At 37.0% G+C, this 21,271-nt stretch overlaps 1 protein-coding gene across 1 annotated transcript in view; it reads right to left on the reverse strand.

Annotated features, from left to right (window-relative positions):
• PTPRO (protein tyrosine phosphatase, receptor type O) overlaps positions 1-21,271 on the reverse strand; it is a 270,106-nt gene that overhangs the window by 102,181 nt on the left and 146,654 nt on the right. Inside the window, exons 3-7 of the mRNA XM_018048437.1 lie at positions 13,526-13,684; positions 10,833-10,985; positions 8,513-8,956; positions 6,523-6,684; positions 1,958-2,154 (exon numbers count right to left, since the gene is read on the reverse strand). Of these exons, the coding sequence (XP_017903926.1) occupies positions 1,958-2,154; positions 6,523-6,684; positions 8,513-8,956; positions 10,833-10,985; positions 13,526-13,684 (1,115 nt within the window). The remainder of the gene's footprint in view (positions 1-1,957; positions 2,155-6,522; positions 6,685-8,512; positions 8,957-10,832; positions 10,986-13,525; positions 13,685-21,271) is intronic.

Raw genomic sequence — 21,271 nt, forward strand, 5'->3', positions numbered from 1 at the left:
ATGGACAGGGAGGCCTGGCATGCTGCAGTCCATGGGGTCGCAAAGAGTTGGACACGACTGAGCGACTAAACTGAAATGAACTGAGCGACTAACACTAACACTTCTGTGTATAAGACATGTAACTTATACATTGGAGGGAAGAAGAAAAATCATACCTGAGAGCAGTCAAGTTCTAGTCATGTTCTGGAGCACAACACATTTCCTATCAATGTGAAGAGTCAGTCGTGCTGGGTGCACTCAGGGAAGGAAGCTAATAAGCTGCACAGTGAGCTGTGATGACTAGTTAATCTGTTTAGCGTGTTTACTCTTTAATCCAAGGCAAGAGGGTAGCCTCATCTTCATGCTGGGTTTATCTCAGCTCTCTAGGGTTTGTGAGAGCTCCAAAGGCCATGATTCCTGAATTCATCCTCTTAATTTAAAATTCCTCACCCTTTGAATTACACTAAATGCCTGATTTTCATGGAATAAATGGAAACACTCCAAATAGCTTCCACACAGCAAATACCTGTTTTGAGTGCCTATTATCTTTCCAGCGTACTCCACATAAATTAATAATTAAACTATTTTTGCCTTTAAGCAAGAAAGGGTTGTGTTTGAAAGAATGTATGTTAATGCATACATATGGAATTTAGGGAGATGGTACAGATGAGCCTGTTTGCAGGTCAGGAATAGAGAAGCAGAAGTAGGGGATGGATGTGTGGACATGGGATGGGGAGAGTGGGAGGAACTGAGAGAACAGCACTGACATGTATACGCTGCTGCTGCTGCTGCTGCTGCTATATACACTGCCATATGCTAAACCGACAACTAGTGGGAAGCAGCTGTATAGCACAGGGATCTCAGCTGGATGCTCTGTGATGACCCAGAGGGGTGGGATGGGGGGGAGGTGGTGGAGGGAGCTTTAAGAGGGAAGAGATATATGTATACATATAGCTGATTCAGTTCATTGTACAGCATTAACTAACACAACATTGAAGCAGTTACACTCCAATTTAAAAAGTATTGTGTTTGTAAAACACTAAGAATCAGTTTCTTTGATCTTATGAAAAAAAAAAAAAAAAGTAAAACCAGGTTTAGGGAAATAGGACTGAGCTGCAGGCTTCCAGTGGATGTATTCAGGGCATTTGAGAGCAAAGTCTGCTTAGATGCCCAGGTTGGTGGTTTCATTCAGAACTGATGACTGGGCATGGCAGTTCATTCTGGTAGCCACGCCCAGAACTACAGATTCCCAGGTTTCTCCACCTGCCCCACTTACCCCTTTCACTCAGCTAACTGCTATTTATCCTTTAAAAGTCTTCATTTATATTAGTGAGGGGATTGTTTTTCACTTTACATACCTGAAATTTTTTAATTGTTTTTTTTTTCAGTGAGCATGTATTACCTTTATAGTTAAGACAACGAGGAAAAATGGAAAAAGTAAAAAATCTGCACCAAGTAAACCAAATCTCCCCTAAACCTTCTGCTTCCTGTCTCCTCCCCTAGAAGGTAAAGTTCTTCTGATCAGTTTTCAAATCCTTTTGCCCCAATCCATATTTATTCATGCCCTTCTTTCTGTGAATTCATAGAGCCACACCATCACTTACTTTTAGCCTAGGTCTTATACTCTGCAGTAATAGCATGTGTTCTTACTATTGTTCTCTCTAGACTGTAAACTCAGCAAGAGCAGGATGTATACAAATTGTCTAGATTCCCACCATCTCCTCTAGTACCCAGCACATCACAGGTGCTCAGGATATGTTCTTGAATGAGGAATGGAAGTAAAAGGAAGACGGTAGTTCTAAGAGAGGAAAGGAAGGTGACTGCGATTGCAGACCCTGTGCACTGACTTCCTGGCTCCTGTATCCATATGCACCAGAGAGACCTTGGCACAGCTGCTTGCCATGGTGGCACCCTGGCATCTCCTGCGAGGCTGGGCTGCAGGAGGTGAGTGAGCCCGATGGCCCTTCCTCTCCTTTACCTGAGTGCAGTACTGCTTTTCCAGCCTCTGGCTCTCCTTTTGTTTCTGGCAGGTGAGTGACACCACAGACACTATGGTGCCGTTGTAGTTCTCTTGGGGAGACGTCCAGGACATCAAGGCAGTGGTTGAGCTTAGAACGTGGACACTCACGTGCTGGGGTTTCTCTGTGAGTTCTTCAATCCATTCCCCTGAAGGACCTGGATGTCAAATCAGAGCACAGGGGAGGTTTCAGGCTTAGCGGGTTGAGATAGACTAAAGTTTTAAAAATCATGCTGTTTTCCTTTTGCCCTTACAAAGACATTCCAAGTCAGCCTGGCAGCCAGACTGGCAAGTCTTCACATCCTCTGCTTAGCTACGGTCTCCACTGGGTGACCTCCCCATCGACCTAAGCAACAGCCTGGTGGCAGCAATGAAACCAGTTCTACTGAGAGACGGAAGCTCCACTTCATTTATTGCATGCCTCTGAGATTATTCTGGTAACTTCTCCACCAGACAGAATTTAGCTCTCTTTTAACAAAGAGTGTGTGTGGCAGGGTGGTTTCATGAGCGCTTGTGATTCCTCTGCTGTTAGGATCTTTGGGCTCTAGAAATAATTATGTTGAGATTCAAATTAGCCTCCACTGCAATCCTGCGAAGAAAATTTTAAATTTGGTGACAGCAGGATCAAAGAGGCAGAGTGTGACTCCCTTAGAGAAGAAATAGGCAACAGACAGGCTCAATTATAGAAGCTGGTGGAAACCTGGGTGATAATTTGAGGACACGGTGGGATCCTCATTATAAACTTTCTCCCTAAAAGTGCCCGCCATTAGCTTTGTTCTCTTAAATTTCCAAAGTGGTTATTAGCACAGTGCCTGACACATAGTGAAGACCCAAGAAACGGTAAGGTGATTATTATCTCCTGAAAGTCCCTGTTAAAATGCAAACGTGCAACTTCTTTTATTTGCTTAGGATACATTTCTCAGTTCTCTCAATAAGAAGCTGTATTCCTGGAGCCCAGGAAAAGGGCAGGAATAAGTGACTCTGCTGGGGAGGGCACTCTCAAGCTCATGGGAAATGAGGCAAAGAAAATAAAAATAATATAAATGATAATAATTACAATGGCAAAGAGATGTAGGACTCACTGTTTGCCAGGCTCTTTTAAGCTTATTTATGTTTACATATTTAATTCTTTAATTTTCTTAACTAAACTTATGAGATAAGTACTGGATTGGTTTCAGTGTCAGATGAGGAAACTGAGGCAGGGATAGAATAAGCAGAGCTGGGATTCACACACAAGAAGTCTGGTTTCAAAATCCATGCTCTTATCCCCTGTGTGAAACTTCCTGGAGCACTATGAAACTGTGAGAAGGATGAATCTGGAAACAGGAAAGTTGGCCCCAAACTCAGTTTTGCTCATTATTAGTGATACAACGTTGGGCAAATGACTTCTCTGAATCTCAGTCACTGCATCGGTCAATGGACAAATCATAGAATGTTAGGATTGGAAAGGACTTTAGAGTTCCAATGTGGGTTATTGATGGGGAAACTAGGGCCCAGAGATGTGAATGACCTGCCTAGTGTCACAGAGTGAGTATTTTTTATTTATTTTTAAATTTTTTTACTTTATTTTACTTTACAATACTGTATTGGTTTTGCCATACATTGACATGAATCCACCACGGGTGTACATGCGTTCCCAAATATGAACCCCCCTCCCACCTCCCTCCCCATAATATCTCTCTGGGTCATCCCCGTGCACCAGCCCCAAGCATGCTGTATCCTGCATCGGACATAGACTGGCAATTCGATTCTTACATGATAGTATACATGTTTCAATGCCATTCTCCCAAATCATCCCACCCTCTCCCTCTCCCTCTGAGTCCAAAAGTCCGCTATACACATCTGTGTCTTTTTTGCTGTCTTGCATACAGGGTCATCATTGCCATCTTTCTAAATTCCATATATATGTGTTAGTATACTGTATTGGTGTTTTTCTTTCTGGTTTACTTCACTCTGTATAATCGGCTCCAGTTTCATCCATCTCATCAGAACTGATTCAAATGTATTCTTTTTAACGGCTGAGTAAGAGAGACAATCTAGGATTCCTATCTCCTGGGTCAGGGCTTTGTGTTAACTTACCAAGATGCCATATGACTAGCCTACTTTACAAGACTGTTGCTGGGATCAAATGAGATTGTAATGTATTAGAAAGCTATCAAATGTGAAGTGTTATTACTTTTACGAAGATCTGAGGTGGTGGAGGCAGAGAGAGAAGGTGGATGGAGGCAAAACAAATTCACTCATTTAATGGCTTTATAATAGGATGGACCTGATAATCAACCCAAGGTAATAGGTCACTGCAGACTCCATGGAAATGGACTCTACTACTAAAGATTGCTGGAGTCTGACTCTCTTTCTCACACTAAGTGGCTAAACTTTCTGTGTCTAAGTATTTTTTTTTCCACCTAAAAATGAAGATAATAGCAATGCTCCCTCAGAAGCCTTTTGGGAGACTAATGCAAATTTCTACCTTAATTTTAATCTCTGAGGAAAGCCTTCAAAACTACATAAATACAGTATTCTTATAAAATCAAAGGTATATACATAGTACACCTGAATAACTCATTACTGCAGAACAGAATATCTGAAGCTCCAAACAGGTTATTTTATTGGTAAAGAAACAGCAAAATTTCTAGTACTGTATATTTTCCTAAATGAATATTAACATGAATCTCTTCAAAAGAATCATATTTGTGAGCAATTCTGACATTCTCAGCAGCTCTGGTCAGTTTGGATACTCTAAGAATAAAGTGCCTATCACTAGAAAGTGATTCAATAAATATTTGTTGAATGTACAATAGAAATAATAAATAAGCAAAGAGTATAACCCCAACTTAGGGTTTTATTATGTGGCATGAAAAAGAGGTAGGCAAATAAAATCCATCTAGAAAAATATCACACTCAGAGATAAGCTCTGTAAAGAGTCTGCCTGCAATTCAGGAGACCTGAGTTCAATCCCTGGGCCAGGAAGACCCCCTGGAGAAGAGAACGCTACCCACTCCCATATCCTTGCCTGGAGAAACTCATGGACAGAGGAGGCTGGTAGGCTACAGTCCATGGGGTCGCAAAGAGTTGGATGCGATTGACTGACAAACACTTTCACTTCATTATGAAACACAGTAGAAATTCAGAGCAGGGAAGCGCTAATGGCCTGAACAGTTGTGGGAGTTTTCCTGGAACTTGCAGTGGGTCTTTGCTGGCAGACAAGGGAATCTCTGGATTAATGAAACATTTTTAGCCTCATGGGAAGAACTCAATACTAAACTTTGCTTTCATTTTCAAATGATGCCGTGCCAAAGATCTGTAACTGAAAGACATGCAGGCTGATCACAGATATTTTTTCTGCCTGTCTAGTGGATATTTCAAGCCTTTTCACCAGTGGTGACGTTTTTGATTTCCTTAGAAAAATTGTTATATAGGGTATTTTCAACATTTTTTGGCTGCTAAATAAACTGATTTCTCTCCTCTGCCCTCTTCCTTTTTATCTCGCCTGTCTTTTTGAGGGTCATTTAATGAAAGGTGGTATTTTGCCTTTGGAGGAGGAGATAACGTATGGTGATCATCCTTCTCGGAATGAAGTTTTTATCCATTTCCTTCTGTTTTTTTTTTTTTTTTTTTCCTGCTGATCAGAGGCACATTTAACTCCAGATAAGCTAGGAAACAGATTTTTGGCCTCTAAATTTCTGGTAAGCATAGCCAGACTAGCAGAAAACATTACCTATGTGTACTATTTGTGTAGCTTTTTGAGGCTAGTTATTGGCCTGCTATTATCCTTGATGGAATCAGTAGAAGCTGCCCTAAGACTTGACACTGGTATTTTCATGATGCTATAGCTTCATTGTTGTCGTTTGTCTTTAAGTCATGTCTGTCTTCTTGGGATACCATGGGCTGTAGCTCACCAGGTTCCTCTGTCCCTGGGATTTTCCAGGCAAGAATACTTGATTGGGTTGTCATTTCCTTCTCCAGGAGATCTTCCCGACCCAGGGATTGAACCTGGGTCTTCTGCATTGCAGGTGGATTCTTTATTATCTGAGCCACCAGGGAAGTCCCATGCTCTGTCTTAGTTTGCGCTAATTTTTGGAAAGACCACCTGGGTCTTACTACATTTGAATCTCTGTGCTTCTTTCAAGCTCCCCAAACTCAACACTCTAATGAGCCTTTTCACACAGTTCAAAAATACCAGTTTTCATTATGGCTTCAAACAAAAGTCCTCTTTCCTCAACTACTTGTCCATGTCCTTGGAGAGTTTGTTACCACTAGTGTGAAAAGTCAGTTTAACAAATGTTCAATTATCTCAATAATAAAAAAAATCCTCAAGTTAAATCCCTGGGTAAATTTGTTACGATGAAACATACATCTATTTTCTCTGCTGTCAAAAATCACATGGATTTGGGCCTCTCATGACCTTGAAGAATTCTCAGGGTCTCTAAGGTTTGATGAATAATTGATGCTTACGCATCATTCATCTCACCGGCTCCATTGTTCTAGCTCCTCTGTAAGTGCAAAATAATCTCTTTGGTACTTACTGATATAAAAACTGAGTGATTTTGCTGACTGACTGTTTCGAGTTTCGCAAGATCCTGAGGAACTAAAGGTTGTCACAGATAACTTATATTTCCCGGGCTCCTTCAGTTCTGCAACAAATTCATGTGCTTCTTCATCCACTGTCAAATATTCAGTAAAGTTTTCTAAATCATATATAAAGAAGAGAATATATATGAATTGATATCTGGAACAGCCTTGGCTATAGACAAGTCAATTAATTTTTTTAAAAAGTGTTTTCTTATATTGCCTCTTTCCCTAGATCGAGTTGAATTATATCTCCAAACTAAAACTGTTATTGAAAAAAGATGGTTAAGAGTTCAAATTGTTTTCTTACAGTACTTTAAAATAACTAAATTAAAATATGGTGTCCAAATCAATAAAAATATGGATAGATATATATTGCATTCTTACATACTGTCAGCCAGTAAAATGATACACACAAAAAGGAAGTATAATGTTAGGAGAAGATAGCAATGATCAACTTTCTCATTTGGATATAAAGAATTAAAAGAAATAGTACCAAATGTTGTGCAAGTTCTTTGTGATGACATTAAATACCCATAAGTATCTTAAAGTATATTGAATTATTTTCTAGTTAGAAATAATCCTCTGGGTATATTTTCTGATACATTATATTTTGCTTCATTGGCTGACTTCCAGAACTTTTAAAAGTAAAAATGATTTTTACATTGCTTCAAAGGTCCATCTCCTGCTGCTTATTACTTCATTTGAAGTTTTTTTTTTTTTTAATCATTTGGTGACCAGAGTAGCCTTTAACAGAACACACTGCAGTCAGATAAAAGCATGATTGAACTTTCATGGAAATAAGCATTACAAAGTATTCTAAGATATAAGACCTTATTTTCTAGAGACTGTATCGAGGAACAGAAAAATAAAAGACTAAGGGAACTTTTTTAAAATATAGGCAATTTCAGGCAGATGTTAAGACTTTTGACTCAAATAATTGTAAATGACAAAGGAGTTCAGTTTTATATAATATTTGGGTATTGTTGGTTGCTCTATACTCCAATATAGAGGAATTCACAAATCTTGTATTTCATTCTATTGGATAAAATAGGGGCAAACAGTATGTCATCTATGAGACTATATGATTTGAATACCCTAGCATGTAAGTAAGGCTGTCAGTTTAACCTCAAATTTTGACAGCTTGACAGCTTTTGCCACTCAAGCTACTAGACTGGAGACCAAAAAATGAATTATGCCATTATAAAAACAAGATAAACAACAAATAACTATGAAAATCTACCAAACAACAATTCAGATATGATTCACGACCCAAATTTACTGAATGCCATGGTCCTATTTTTCATAAAGTAACGGGTTAAATATAAAGAATGTCTCTTGGCTGCTAAGTGAATACAATATATATAATATGGCAGCTAGAGTGAGAATACCAGTTGCTATGTATTTTTATTCTACTACCAGTCCCTCTTTGGAAAAATGTGAGTGGTGCTGGTTCCAGGGGAGCACCCCCTGAGGGGAATAAGACTAGCCTGATAAGCAGGACCCAGGTCCGCTACTCTAGGGAAAGTAGCCATGTTGTCGGCAAGATTCTTTTGCTGCATGCTTCCCAAATTTGTGTTCTGGGAAAACAGAACACTTCTCCAGGATATTCTGTAATTTGTGATGGTTAGAAATCTAATTCAACATCTATTCAAAGTTTCCTCAGTGGCCTGGGGGAGGTGAAATGTCAGCAATAAAATGTGTACAATTGCCTATACTTGCGATGTGTGAACTACCCAAACCGGGTTCTGACCCAATCTGTTCATTTTCATTTTCTGGTTTCATTCTGCCTTGGGATATTCAAGAAGTTCTTCATTTTCTTTACCATTTTTCTTTATATCTTAACTGTCTACCTTCAGTCTTTCTTTCTAAATGTAATTTCTAAAAGTCCCCATTGCCTGTACCTTTGCACCATTTCTTACGTCCTCTGATTTCCTAGTACTTTACCTTCTCTTTCCATGAGGATATGGAACCCATCAAAGGCAGTGGGTGGTTTTGGTGGTAACCAACTCAATATCATTTGTACAGGGAAAGAAGAGAAAGAGCTGGATGCCGATTTCTCCGTCTCACTGAGTGTACTGTTGTTTTCGTATTCTGTGGGAAGCACAGTGACAAATTCATCTTCGCTTTCAGGAGTCGCAGATGCACTGTCCCACCAATATGGCTGGGGTGTTGTTTCGAAATCACTGCTGTTAAAATCAGGCCAACCAGAAGAAATGTTGCCGGAGGGAATTTCAGGAGTGTCATCTGTAAAATGGAAGACTTTGTCCTTTCCCACTGTATCTTGTGACCTCATGAACGATTCCTCTGGGAAACTGCCACTCTCTTCTTCCCAGTTGTTTTTGTTCAAGTTCACTATACGAACTGAGATATTCCGAGGTGGATAAGGAGCTGTAAGAAAGAGAATCATCATTTTATGTATTTTTAAACTATTATAATGAGTACTTTATTAATGAGTCAAACATAAAAGCAGATTCAGAAAACAGAGTTTAATTGTACTTTTACATCAAGAACAAGTGTCGTTTCAAGTATATGTCTATCTAAGATTTTGTACATGATGTGCACACATTAACACTTCAAATACATTAAATGGTATTATGTTAGTCGAAGTGGTGACTGAACCATTTCCAAAGTAGAGTTACATTCGTATTTTTCAGCTTATCACAATCTCCTTTCTAAAAATCTGAGTCTCTGTCACTAGATCTTTTTTTACAAAAAAGCAACTATAGTGTCTTATAGCTATCAAGGCTAAAAATACTCCCTATGACATAGTTGCACTTAGGAGAGTTGCCTGTCGAATTACCTTTAGAAACTTTAACACACATGTTGCAAATATGGCTTCACTTTTAACCTCTCAAAATGAAAACTATGCCCACAGAATAAGTTTATGAGTTATGGAAGTATGCTTTTCTAGTGGTAGAAAATTATGAAGGCCACTGCGTGGTCTCTACCTGCAGCAAACTCTACATATCTTTCAAACAGCAGCTCAACACTCACCTCTTAGGAGCTCTTAATAGAAATTAATCTTTTGCTCTTTCATGCTGCTGTATGACTTTGTGTATACATGCTCAGTCACTTCAGTCGTGTCTGACTCTTTAATACTATTTCTTTCATTCTGCCTTGTGTGATTGCCAATAGCTGTTTAGTTGCTAAGTCATGTCCAGCTCTTTGTGACCCCATGGATGTAGCCCATCAGACTCCTCTATCCATGGGATTTCCCAGACAAGAGTACTGGAGTGGGTTGCCATTTCCTCCTCCAGGGGATATTCCTGAACCAGGGATTGAACCCATGTCTCCTGCATTGGCAGGCGGATTCTTTACCATTGAGCCTCCAGGGAAGCCCATGAGTGCCAGTAGTACCTCTACCATTTTTGCGGCCAGGAAACCATTTCAGTGGACTTTGTCTTTATCTCTCCCGGTACTTTAAAAATCTCCCAGGTAGAAGATGTTCAACTAGCTTCTTTACTTGAATAATGAAAACTACAAGTAGAATCTTAGGTGTTGATGTGAGGTGAATAAAATATTAATATTTAGCTGAAATAGTTTCTTTGTTTTGGCCTAAAGAATGAGAATCATGACATCTTAAAATTTCAGATTGGCAGGGTCTGTTGGTGATCTATTATAACCCATTTCCAATGTTTGTATGAATTCCTCATGCTTATTGAATACTTAAGCATGTTTTTTGGGGAAAATATCAGTTATATTGGTATTGGTGATGGGTATCTAGCATGTGTATATTTATTTTACCCATCCATTCTTTTACCTTCCTACCCATCTATCTATCTATCCATCCATTCATCCATCTATCCATCCTATGATTGTGCTTCATATTAGTGATGATACTAAAGTTAAGCACCGCCAAGTTTTAGGTGTATCTGAATCCTAATATTTTCTTTTAATAATTAGATAATCTATACTAGAACATCTCACATCTGTTCTTCTGCCATATGGTTATTATGTCATATAGTAGATTTACTGATGTCTACTTGATTCAGTTAAGTTACTTACTTATAACTTTTGGTAATATCACATGCTATTTTATTCAAAGATTAAAAATCTGTGATTTCATTGACATTTAAATTTTTTATTGAGTATTTTGCTCAGTTCATTTTACATTGATAGAAAATTCATTTTAGATTATTGAAATATGTATTTTTTTTCTGAGTTCTGGAACAGAATTTTCCTTAGAATGACAGAAAGCATATATATAACAATAACATATAATTTAATTATTTTTTCACTAAATTTGATTTTTCAAATGACTTACCAGTTCTATGCTGTTTCGGTTCATGACTGACACCACTGTACTCCACAAGAGTGCTTTTATTAAAAGTTGCCTCAGACACCAGCTGAAAGGTGATATTACTATAGCATATTCCTGGCAGCCAGTGATTAAACACTGTTTTTCCCTTAAAAAAATCTGAGAAAAAAAACAGTTATATTAAATTTTTGGTAAAAATATTAGCATTACAAGTGGCAAAACTTTAATGAAGCCTGAAGATTATATGGTAGTAATGTATAGATACTAATTTTCTGATTTTGAAGGTTACTTTGTAGTAACAGAAGAATACTTTGTTTTTAGAATATATATATATATACGTATATATATATATGTATATATATATATATATATATGTATACAACTAGGGGTTAGAGTGATATTAAGTCCACAAATTACTGTCATATGATTCTTTGTACTTCTAACTCCTATATAATCTTGTGTTTAAAAAAACAGATTTGCAATGTGTATGAGTTTTACATTTCATTTTTTATAAATTATCAGAGTAGAAGCCTTACTAACCATGATCCTACAAATGTACAAAGGGTAATATTTAAAGGCCATTGACAAACAGATGAGTTTTGTTTTGGTTATCAAATACTTTTCAAGAGGGTTTTTGTTGCCTTTGTATAATCTAGAATCACCCAGTGCCTTCCAAATATAATGCTCTGTCATACACATGCGATACCTCAGTCAGGAATTCTCTACTAAGATATTTAGTGTGAAAAATGGCTTTGTCTTGTAAATATTCCCTGATCTGGCCTTGTCCACATGAGACACTATTGCTATGTAAGTTGAAAATGTCTTTTAATTTCCCAAACATCCTTATGAAACTTTAATGCAATTTACTTTAATGTAATGAAAAAAAAAACTTTAATGCAATTAACTGTTCAATTGTGTTTCCAATTAAAATGTTAGTTTCATAAGGAAAAAAAAATTTTTGGTTTTCTAAATGTCACAGACTTCTAGAAAGTTTTAAACAATTATGACTATCTGTCAAATAATATTTCATGTGACTTCTAGTATAGTCAGTAATAAAAAATTGATTTAAAGCTAGAGATGAAAATTGAAATTTTTAGACTCAAAGGCTTTTTCTGCAAGAATTAGATACAATTGGAATTAAAATTTTATTATAGGAACATTTGATGTATTAAGTGGAAATGGTAACATATAGAAATTGTAGAGATTAGGTTTATGCTAATCATTTACTGTAAGAACCCAAGGTATTTTGCCAATTTATTACTTAGGAAAAAATAATTTTACAAGAAATGTTTTCACTAGACTCACTTGTAAAATACAGCCTATTTTTTCAAAAGAAAATGATTTGTCATTTGGCAAATGGGACCTTCCTGAAAAGAGAAGAAAATTTTAAAAATTGAATTTTATTTAAAAAATGTTTTTTGGAAGATAATAATAAACTTAAAAACCCAGTCCAAGTTGGAAAGAAATGAGGGAAAGGAACTGAAAATATCGTTTATTGAATGAAAAGCTAAAAATAATTTGAAAAATTAGATAACTTAAAAAAAGAGCATACTAGTTAACATTTTTAAACTCATGGAATTTAGCTCAACAAAAGTGTCAGTGATGATTTTCAGTTATTTATAAACTTATATTTGCATGTGATCAATAAGCAAACAAGGTCCCAATTACTAATTTTCAGATAATCTGGTTTCATTGAAAACAAAGAATGCAGTAATAGAGTCTATTTTTGTTTATTTGATTTTTTTTAAGTTAAAAAAAAACCTGTAGAGTTACTGCATGTGCCTTAAACATTGTCTCATTAAAAAAAAAAATCCATGGAAGATTCAGGAGTTTATAAAAGCAGCAAGTCAAAGTGGGATGTTTCTGGGTATCATGCCGTAGGTGGTTGAGTAAGTATCCTCTACCTGGTTTTCATTCACAACTGATCAACTTTGAGACCAGAAACTACACTTGGTGCAGATAAATGTAGTGACTCTGCGTCCTGAGAATATTTGTCTCTCCAGTTCAGTTCCAAAAACTGAATGTCCTCTGTCCTCTCCCTGTCCCTCTCCCACTTGGCCCACTTCTGCTCTCTAGTTTATTCAGAGAAATTGATTGGATTTCTTTAGAAATTTTTAATTTCCCTGGACCCTCTTCTCTCTCTCTCTGACCACAAGATTCCAATCAAGCCAGTAAAAATAGTGAAACCCATTTTTGTATATTAATGCAGTCATTTAACTAGTCATACAGATAAATATACACAAAGGAACTGAAAAGTATTGTCTTAAGCATTCAAGAATAATGTTGGACCATCTCCAAATGAAACTTTTTGAGAGACCCCCATCTAACTTCTCAGGTCTGGAAATGCCTTAATGCACTCAGAAGGAAATGATTAGGTGCTTTGCTTCTAAATTTAAATTTAAATTTTTTTCCTGCACCAGACATGCAGGAATAATATTTGGCAAGAATACCATGTAAGTCATAATAATTTGAGTTTTTCTTATGTTTATGTGTGACACATGACTCTAAAATAATGAACCAAACATTTTAAGTCTCCTCATAACAATATTTTCATGCATCAGTAACTATTTTTATTAATTCATTATGATCAAACAGTGAATTATAAGACTTCTTCAAAGCAAGAGCAAGAGCAAAACCATTTGGCAGAAATTATGTAAAATGTAAGAGTCATCATTTTTCTTCTTTCTGTTGCCTCTTACCTTTATATAGCATTGTCCGGAAGTCTTTACCTTCCCAATAGCTTATGTTTACTCTTGTGAAAACGTTATATTTTTCTGGATAATGAATTTCAAAGAGGACTCCTGTTTCAGGAGAAGGTTTATAGTCATATATTGAAACACTGGTTACAGGAAGAGGTTCTGCAGAAGGAAAGTTAATGGAGAAAGGGGAATTGGGAAAAGAGCAAAATACCATTATCAATACTTGGAAGTGCCAAGGATGACACCTATTAGCATTTTACACATACTTTAATTATCTGTAAGACACTAAACTCCTCAGTACTCCTGAGCTGACTGTTCTCCTTAGCAGTAATTAATAAAGCATATTTTATGTGGCAATTTCTGCTTTTCAAAGAACTTTCATATTCATTTTTCCAATTGCCTTTTGTGACAATCCTAAGATCTAGGAAGAGCAAATATTCATATCATCATTTAACATGGAAAAATAATGATAACTGAGACTTTAAATTACTTGTCAAAGGTAATTTAACTAGGACATGGTGGAATCTGTATCTACAGATTCCTAGTTCATTTTTCCCCCAAGTCAAGAAAATTTGATATTAATAACAGACAAGCAACAGAAAATAGGCTTTCTGGGAGGCAGGTGCAGTGGTAAAGAATCCACCTGCCAATGCAGGAGATGCAAAGGACTTGTATTGTTGGGTTCCTGAGTGAAGAAGATTCCCTGGAGGAGGAAATGGCAACCCGCTCCAATATTCTTGCCTGGAAAATTCCATGAACAGAGGAGACTGGCAAGCTACAGTCCATGGGGTCACAAAGAGTGGGACATGACTGAGTACAATAGAAAATATGTTTTGGCTCTGACCAGGCACAAATGTTTTAATAATCAGTTATTTCTTCATGTGAGCCTAGCACTTTTTAAATATTAAGTATAAGATTGCAAACCATCCTATATTATGAGAATTATAGTTCATGATATTTATCAACCTTTCTACAGAAGTTTAAAAATGTTTATTTTTATTTTGTATGAGTTGTTAACTTATCACAAAACTTTGTAAATAAATACTCATTTTTTAAATAACCGATTGATTGATTTACGTCTGAATCTCCTCCATTCCCACTTTTCAGCCCAAGTCTTGTACAATGCCAGAGTCCCTTCACTCTTTAGTAGGGACTAATGAATGAGTCTTACTAACATGCATTTCATTCAAGAAAATATTTAAAATAATTTGGCGTGGAGTTAACTCTTTATTGGCTTCCCTGATGGCTCAGCGGGTAAAGAACCCACCTGCAAAGCAGGAGGTACAGGGGTCATAGGTTCAGTCCCTGAATGGGGAAGATGGCAACCCACTCCAGTATTCTCAGCTAAAAAATCCAATCGACACAGTCTGTGGGTGGGGTTGCAGAGTCAGATACGACTGAGCAACAAAGCACGAATCAGCTCTTACAGAAAAAACTGATTTTGATTCAAAGTTTTAACATCAAGAGGATTCTTGGACATCTATAGCCTAAATGAAATAGACTTAGTTTAAGTTTCACACTTTGAAATTTCAATTTCAATAACATAAGAACCCAAAATTTGACTTAGTTCATTCAACAATTACCTACTTTGTATCAATCTGTAGCTAAATATCTTTTTTGCTGTTTTAAAAAATCTAAATTTATATTTATTCTAAATGTTGCTTTTATTTTTGCCAATTTTTGTTTCATTATTGCTTAATCTTTTTAAATAAGTATAATTCTTTCATCTATCATTTTATTGATGATAACATCCTACACATTTTTGTTATGTTGCTACATAAAACATAATCAAAAATGTGATAATAATTTTGATGTCTGTCTTGCTTAGCATAGATTTTGTTTGTTCTAACCATAAACCCTTGGCCAAATTTTGCTCTCTCATTGTCCCATTTCTTGTTTTTTCTTCACTGTTTTGAGGCAGTTTAGCATCCTTTCAGCTCACCAGAAGCTGTAGTCTAGGGCCAGGGCATATAATATCACTTTGGGGTTCTTGATATTATGGATGATATAGCTGTTTTCACAAACTCCTTCTCTGAGTAAGAGGGTAACTAAGCTTGGTACTTGATAGTAAGACTATGTATCTCTTGCACCCTTAGGACTCCTGCCTTTTTTGGTAAGCAGGGAGAATCTTTGCTTTCAACAGTGAGCCTGGTTCTGGGTCATATCTAACGTGTAAAAATTCAATCCTTCCTACTCTATGGTGACCCAGACTCAGTACTGTCTTCTTTCAGACTCAGAGCACAAAGGCTCCATGACTTCAACCTTCTTCCCTACTTTGAGTTTCTGATTCATGAAGACACCTATCTTATTTCTGAGCCTAGAAATATATTTCTGGTTTTCTTTTCACTTTGTGGTGGGAGCAAAGAATATACGACAAAGCAGAAATTTACCGCATTATTTTTACTAAAAAGCCCTACCATAGAGTCCCATTTTTTCTTTTAATAAAAAATTAAAAATGGCATTTAATAGGGTTATTATTTCCTCATTAGGTGGCCCACATAATAAAAACTATGTTCAAATTGAATATTTCCTGTTTCTTAATTCCCTTTGAACCATCATGACAGTTCATAAATAGGAAGACTCTTAAAGTTCTGGATGTGACTATCTTAGAAGATGAAAAAACGAAAGCAAATGCGGAGTAAGTACTGTTTTAAGAAAGCAGATGTAGGCTTGTACTTGTTAGTATCTGCTAATTGCTGAGGTGATTTCTTCCTGTGATTGCTCTGTTTTTAGGAACTAAAAGGAAAGCTCAGTATCCTTTGCTTCTGATGTGACCAACCTAAGGACATGTGTCTTCTGACATGAACTTCTTGACGGAGACAAACCTGGGCTTAGTCCCCCACTTCTGATGTCAGGAGTAGGGAAAAGGGAACGATCCAGGTCCCAGGCCAGAACTCTTGTCTGATGCTTAGATACAGCCTGGGACCTGACCTAATGGTTCAGCTGTATCCAAGCAGGCCACTGAGTTGAGCTGGCAGCAGCAGCTACCTATGGCCCAGGAAGGATGTTTAACGTTGCATCTACTAAGTTAGTTCAAGTCCTCATCATTTCTTTTGTAGGAGAGCAAAATTTGCCACCACAAAATGTGTCTCTTTGGCATGAGGCTTTTTTATGAAACAGAAGAATCAGGAAGAAACTTTGATCTTCCCCCTAACTGCCTTAAAGAATTTAGATGGAGGGCCTGTTCCTGGAGTAGAGTATCACCAGAGGGATTGGCAAAGAATATGGGCTGGAAGTGGTGAGAGAAACTCTGCAGGGCTTGGAGATCAGAGTCCTCTCTGTGTCCTGCGGTCTCTTCAGGGTCCAACAAACATTTGTTTATCAAACATCTGCTTTTCCATCTTCATGTACATTGCCTTCCTCCTCCTTTATGGTCTCAAATCACTACCCCAACATCTTCTTTTGTCTTTAGCTGAAGATGGTTTCTAAGGAGAAGGTTTTGGCCACTTCGGAGAATTCTTGTTTTCCTGGGTCTCTCCCATCTATACAATTGATTACATTTCAGTTTGACTTTCTTTTGTTCATCTGTCTTACATCAATTTAATTCTTAGACCAGCCTGAAAAACCTAGAAGGGGAGGTAAGAATTTCTTCTTCTCCAACATTTTCCTGGAATATTTAAATAACTTCCTAAATTATTCTTCCTGCCTCCAACCTCACCTTAATTTTTCTTATCTCTGTTTAAATGCTTTAAGCTTCCAGGCTACTTGATATTCTCACTTTTGTCAGTCTCTGTTTTAAATCTGTCACCTCCACCTCACTGATTTTTTTCCCCATCTGATCTTTTCTGTTTCTCCTTTGCTCTCAGCTTCTTGAGAAAATTTCTATTTAATGTCATTGGTATTAATTATACTTAGCGATCTTACACTGGATGCTACAAACTATGTTAAGGAGTTTGTTTAAATATTTTTTTAGTATAAAAAATTTACATCATTTAATACCACCCACTACCAAATCAGTAATCAACAGCCCACAAGCCAAATCTGGCCTGCCACATGTTTTTGTATGATTTCTGAGCAAAGAAGGCTATTTACAGTTTAAAATGGTTGAAAAAACTCAACAGAAGAATACTATTTCATGACACTTGAAAATTATGTGAAATTCAAATTTTGCTGTTTTAAAATAAAGTTCCCTTAGAATACAGCCATGCTTATTTGTTTATGTATTATCTATGGCTGCTTTTCTGCTAACATAGTGGAGTTGAATCACTGTAACATAGACCATATGGTCCACAAAGCATAAAATATTTATTATAGGCCTTTACAGGAAAAGTTGGCTAACCAGTGGACTAGATTATAAATTAGAAAACTAGAAAAATGAAATAATCTGCCAAAGTCTACATTATGGTTCCCAGATTTCTCTGACTCTAAAGTTCACGCTTTGATCCACTATTCAAAATATCTGCGTGATAATTTGTCCATTCCAAGGCAAGATTCAGAACATGTGCCTTGCAGCTCTGTTACAAGAAGGAGATTTTCCCCAATCAAATTGCGTGTCATTCCTTTGTATAAGACCCATCCTCATTTCTCATCACTTAAAGATTAAGGTCTAAACACTTTTGTAAAGTATTCAAGGTTATTCCCAATGTTTCTAGTGAACTTTTCTTCATTTTCTGGAATCACAGATGCTTGCCATCTTCACTCTTGCAGTTCACAGGTGTGCCCTGCTACGCACCTATGCCTGCATTTTTTAAAATCTATGATTCACTTTAAGTCTAAGTGTAACACTTTCCATTGCTTATGCATTTGGCAAGTTTTCACTAAATTTTTCATCATTGTTTCTTCTGAGGTGCCTTCCCAATGTTTCCTAAGAAGGCTGGGTAGTCTCTTACATAATTCTTTGATAGCATTTATCATATATTTGTAATGTTTTCTTTATCTTTTCCACTATTGTATACCATCTTTGAGAGTGGGCATTTCATTTGTTTCTCTGCCACCTAGGATGCGGCATAGAGAATGTAGACAATATATAAAGTAAAAACTCAGACATTATTTTTATTTACCATGGCTGAATTTCTATGCCCCATGTATGTTCTGTAGTCATGCCTCTAGGACTTTACAAACACAGGAGACAGTAGTGTGTAAACAGGATTTCCCAACTTTCTAAGAAGTTGTTTTCATGTATTATTTCATCACCTGAGAAACTACTCCTTGTTTCTAATGTGCCCATGATATGCTAAAGGTTCTCAAATAGTTAAATATTAATCAGATGTCAGAACCTAAGGGTTATGAAACTCTTAAACTGGCCAAATGACTTGTTTGTGCTGAATTTATTCTTTGCTATGTTCCTCAGCTTTCTCTGAGAGTGCCAGACTCAGAACAACTGTAGAGAAATATCAAAGGACTGCCCTAAGGCCAATTGCTTTGTCATTGCTTATTTCATGAAGACAAAGATCTAACACACAAGAAATGACTGCATCAAATGTGCCCTTTTATTCTCGACTTGTCAGCTATGGGAGCAGATCCTACAAATGTTCTGTAAACTTTCAAGAAACCTTCCCCTTAGAAAAATAAAGATGGGAAAAATACATCATTAGCTGATAAATAATGGTAATTTTAGAGCTCAAAAGTAATCTTAGTCATCCATTTTAACTCTCTCTTTTCTAAAAGAGGAAGCTGAAACCCAAATATCACTAATGTTCCAGAAATATTTGTACCAAAAAACCCAGTTCCTATAGTCCCAAACTATTACTGCTTTCAAAACTGGGATGGTGTAATTAAGCATTTGAAAATGGAATAGAAGGTGAGAGACAATAAACCATCATTAATTAATTTTTACTCTTTAGATATCAATGCAGGTTTCCTCTTTCACTTAGGGTGTAGAAAACTGCAATTCAATATTATCCCTCGACATCTAACAGTGAGAAGAAAAAGCCAAATAATGCATGAGACATAATTTTTCTTGAGTTTATCAGAGAGATGAGATTGCAAGGCAGCCAAATGAACTAAATTCCAAAGACGAGCCCCTCTGGGACACCAGAGGGGACACTGCCGCTCTTTTCCCTTTAGTAGGGCATGGCAGAAAGAAGGAGCACCATTAAAGCCGGACAGAAGAAAGCAACTCACATTTTCCTGATGCTTACAGGCAGTGTGTGCATTTATGCTCAGTCGTGTCTGACTCTTTGTGACCCCATGGACTGTAGCCTGCCAGGCTTCCCTGTCCATGGGGATTCTTCAGGCAAGAGCACTGGAGTGGGTTGCCATTTCCTACTCCAGGGGATCTTCCCAACCCAGGGATCCAACCCACAGCTCTTGCAATTCCTACACTGGCAGGTGGATTCTTTCCCACTAGCATTTTCCAGGAAGTCCCTCCCATACATAGAAGATGGCCACATTCCTTGAGATATTTCATTTTCTTTTATTAACAATTGGCTGTTCCTACTATCTTCCCTTTGTTGCAAAACTCCTATATATCCTAGCTCCCCACTTGCCTCCTTGGAGCAGTTTTCTCAGGGTTACTTGAGATGCTGCCTCCGGAGCTTGAAGTTCGCAGTATGTCCCCTGAACAAAACTTAACTTTCAACTTTCAGGTTGTGTGTACTTTTTTTTAAGTTGACATGCTAAAACAATAATATTTTGAATGTAATTGGTTAAGTAAACTATGTTATTAAAATTTATTTCACCTTTTCAGAAAATATGTGTCTAGCAGAAAATTTAATATTACAAATGTGATTATTGGCTAGTGCTAGTCTAAAAGACAGAGATTTTCAGATTGGGGGAAAAAAGCAGATCCAACTGTATGCTGTTACAAGAAACCCATTTACCTATAAAGATGCAAGTAGGTTAAAGTATAAAGATGAAATAAGTATACTATGAAAATATTTAAAGAAAACTAAAATGTCTATATTAATATCAGACAAAATAGACTTCAACACAAGTCATTTGATCAAGGATAAAGGGGGACATTGCATACAGATAAGAACGTCAACCCATTTTCCAGGCAAGAGTACTGGAGTGGGTTGCCATTTCCTTCTCCAACAGGAAGACATAGTAATCCTAAAAGTATTTGCACCTAACAACATAACAACAGAGCTTGAAAAGAGATAAAGCATAAATTAAAAGACGTGAAAGGTGAAATAAACAGATCCACACTCTCTGTCAATCACTGTTAGAACAAGTTGAAAGCAAATCATTAAGGATAGAAGACTTGAACAACCAAGTGACCTAAACTGACATTTATTAAAACATCACTCAACCAGTGCTCACAGAATGCATAACAAGATAGGCCATTCGATTGAATTTGCACAACTGAATTTGCATAAGCGAAGAGGAACTAAAGAGCCTCTTGACGAGGGTGAAAGAGGAGAGTGAAAAAGCTGGCTTAAAACTTGACATTCAAAACACTAAGATCAAGGCATCTGGTCCCATCACTTCATGGCAAATAGATGGGGAAAATGTGGAAACAGTGACAGATTTTATTTTCTTGGGCTCCAAAATCACTGCAGACAGTGACTACAGCCACAAAATCAAAAGACTCTTGCTCTTTGGAAGAAAAGCTACTACATACAAACCTAGGCAAGCCTAGACAAAAAGCAGACATCATTTTGCTGACAAAAGTCCATATAGTCAAAGCTATGGTTTTTCCAATAGTCATAAAAGGATATGAGAGTTGGACTATAAAGAAGGCTAAGCACTGAAGAACTGATGCTTTCTAACTGTGGTGCTGGAGAAAACTCTTGAGAATACCTTGGACAGCAAGGCAGTCAAACCAGTCAGTCCTAAAGGAAATCAACCCTGAATATTCACTGG

This window comes from Capra hircus, chromosome 5 (assembly GCF_001704415.2).
Source record: "Capra hircus breed San Clemente chromosome 5, ASM170441v1, whole genome shotgun sequence".
Lineage (NCBI taxonomy): Eukaryota > Metazoa > Chordata > Mammalia > Artiodactyla > Bovidae > Capra > Capra hircus.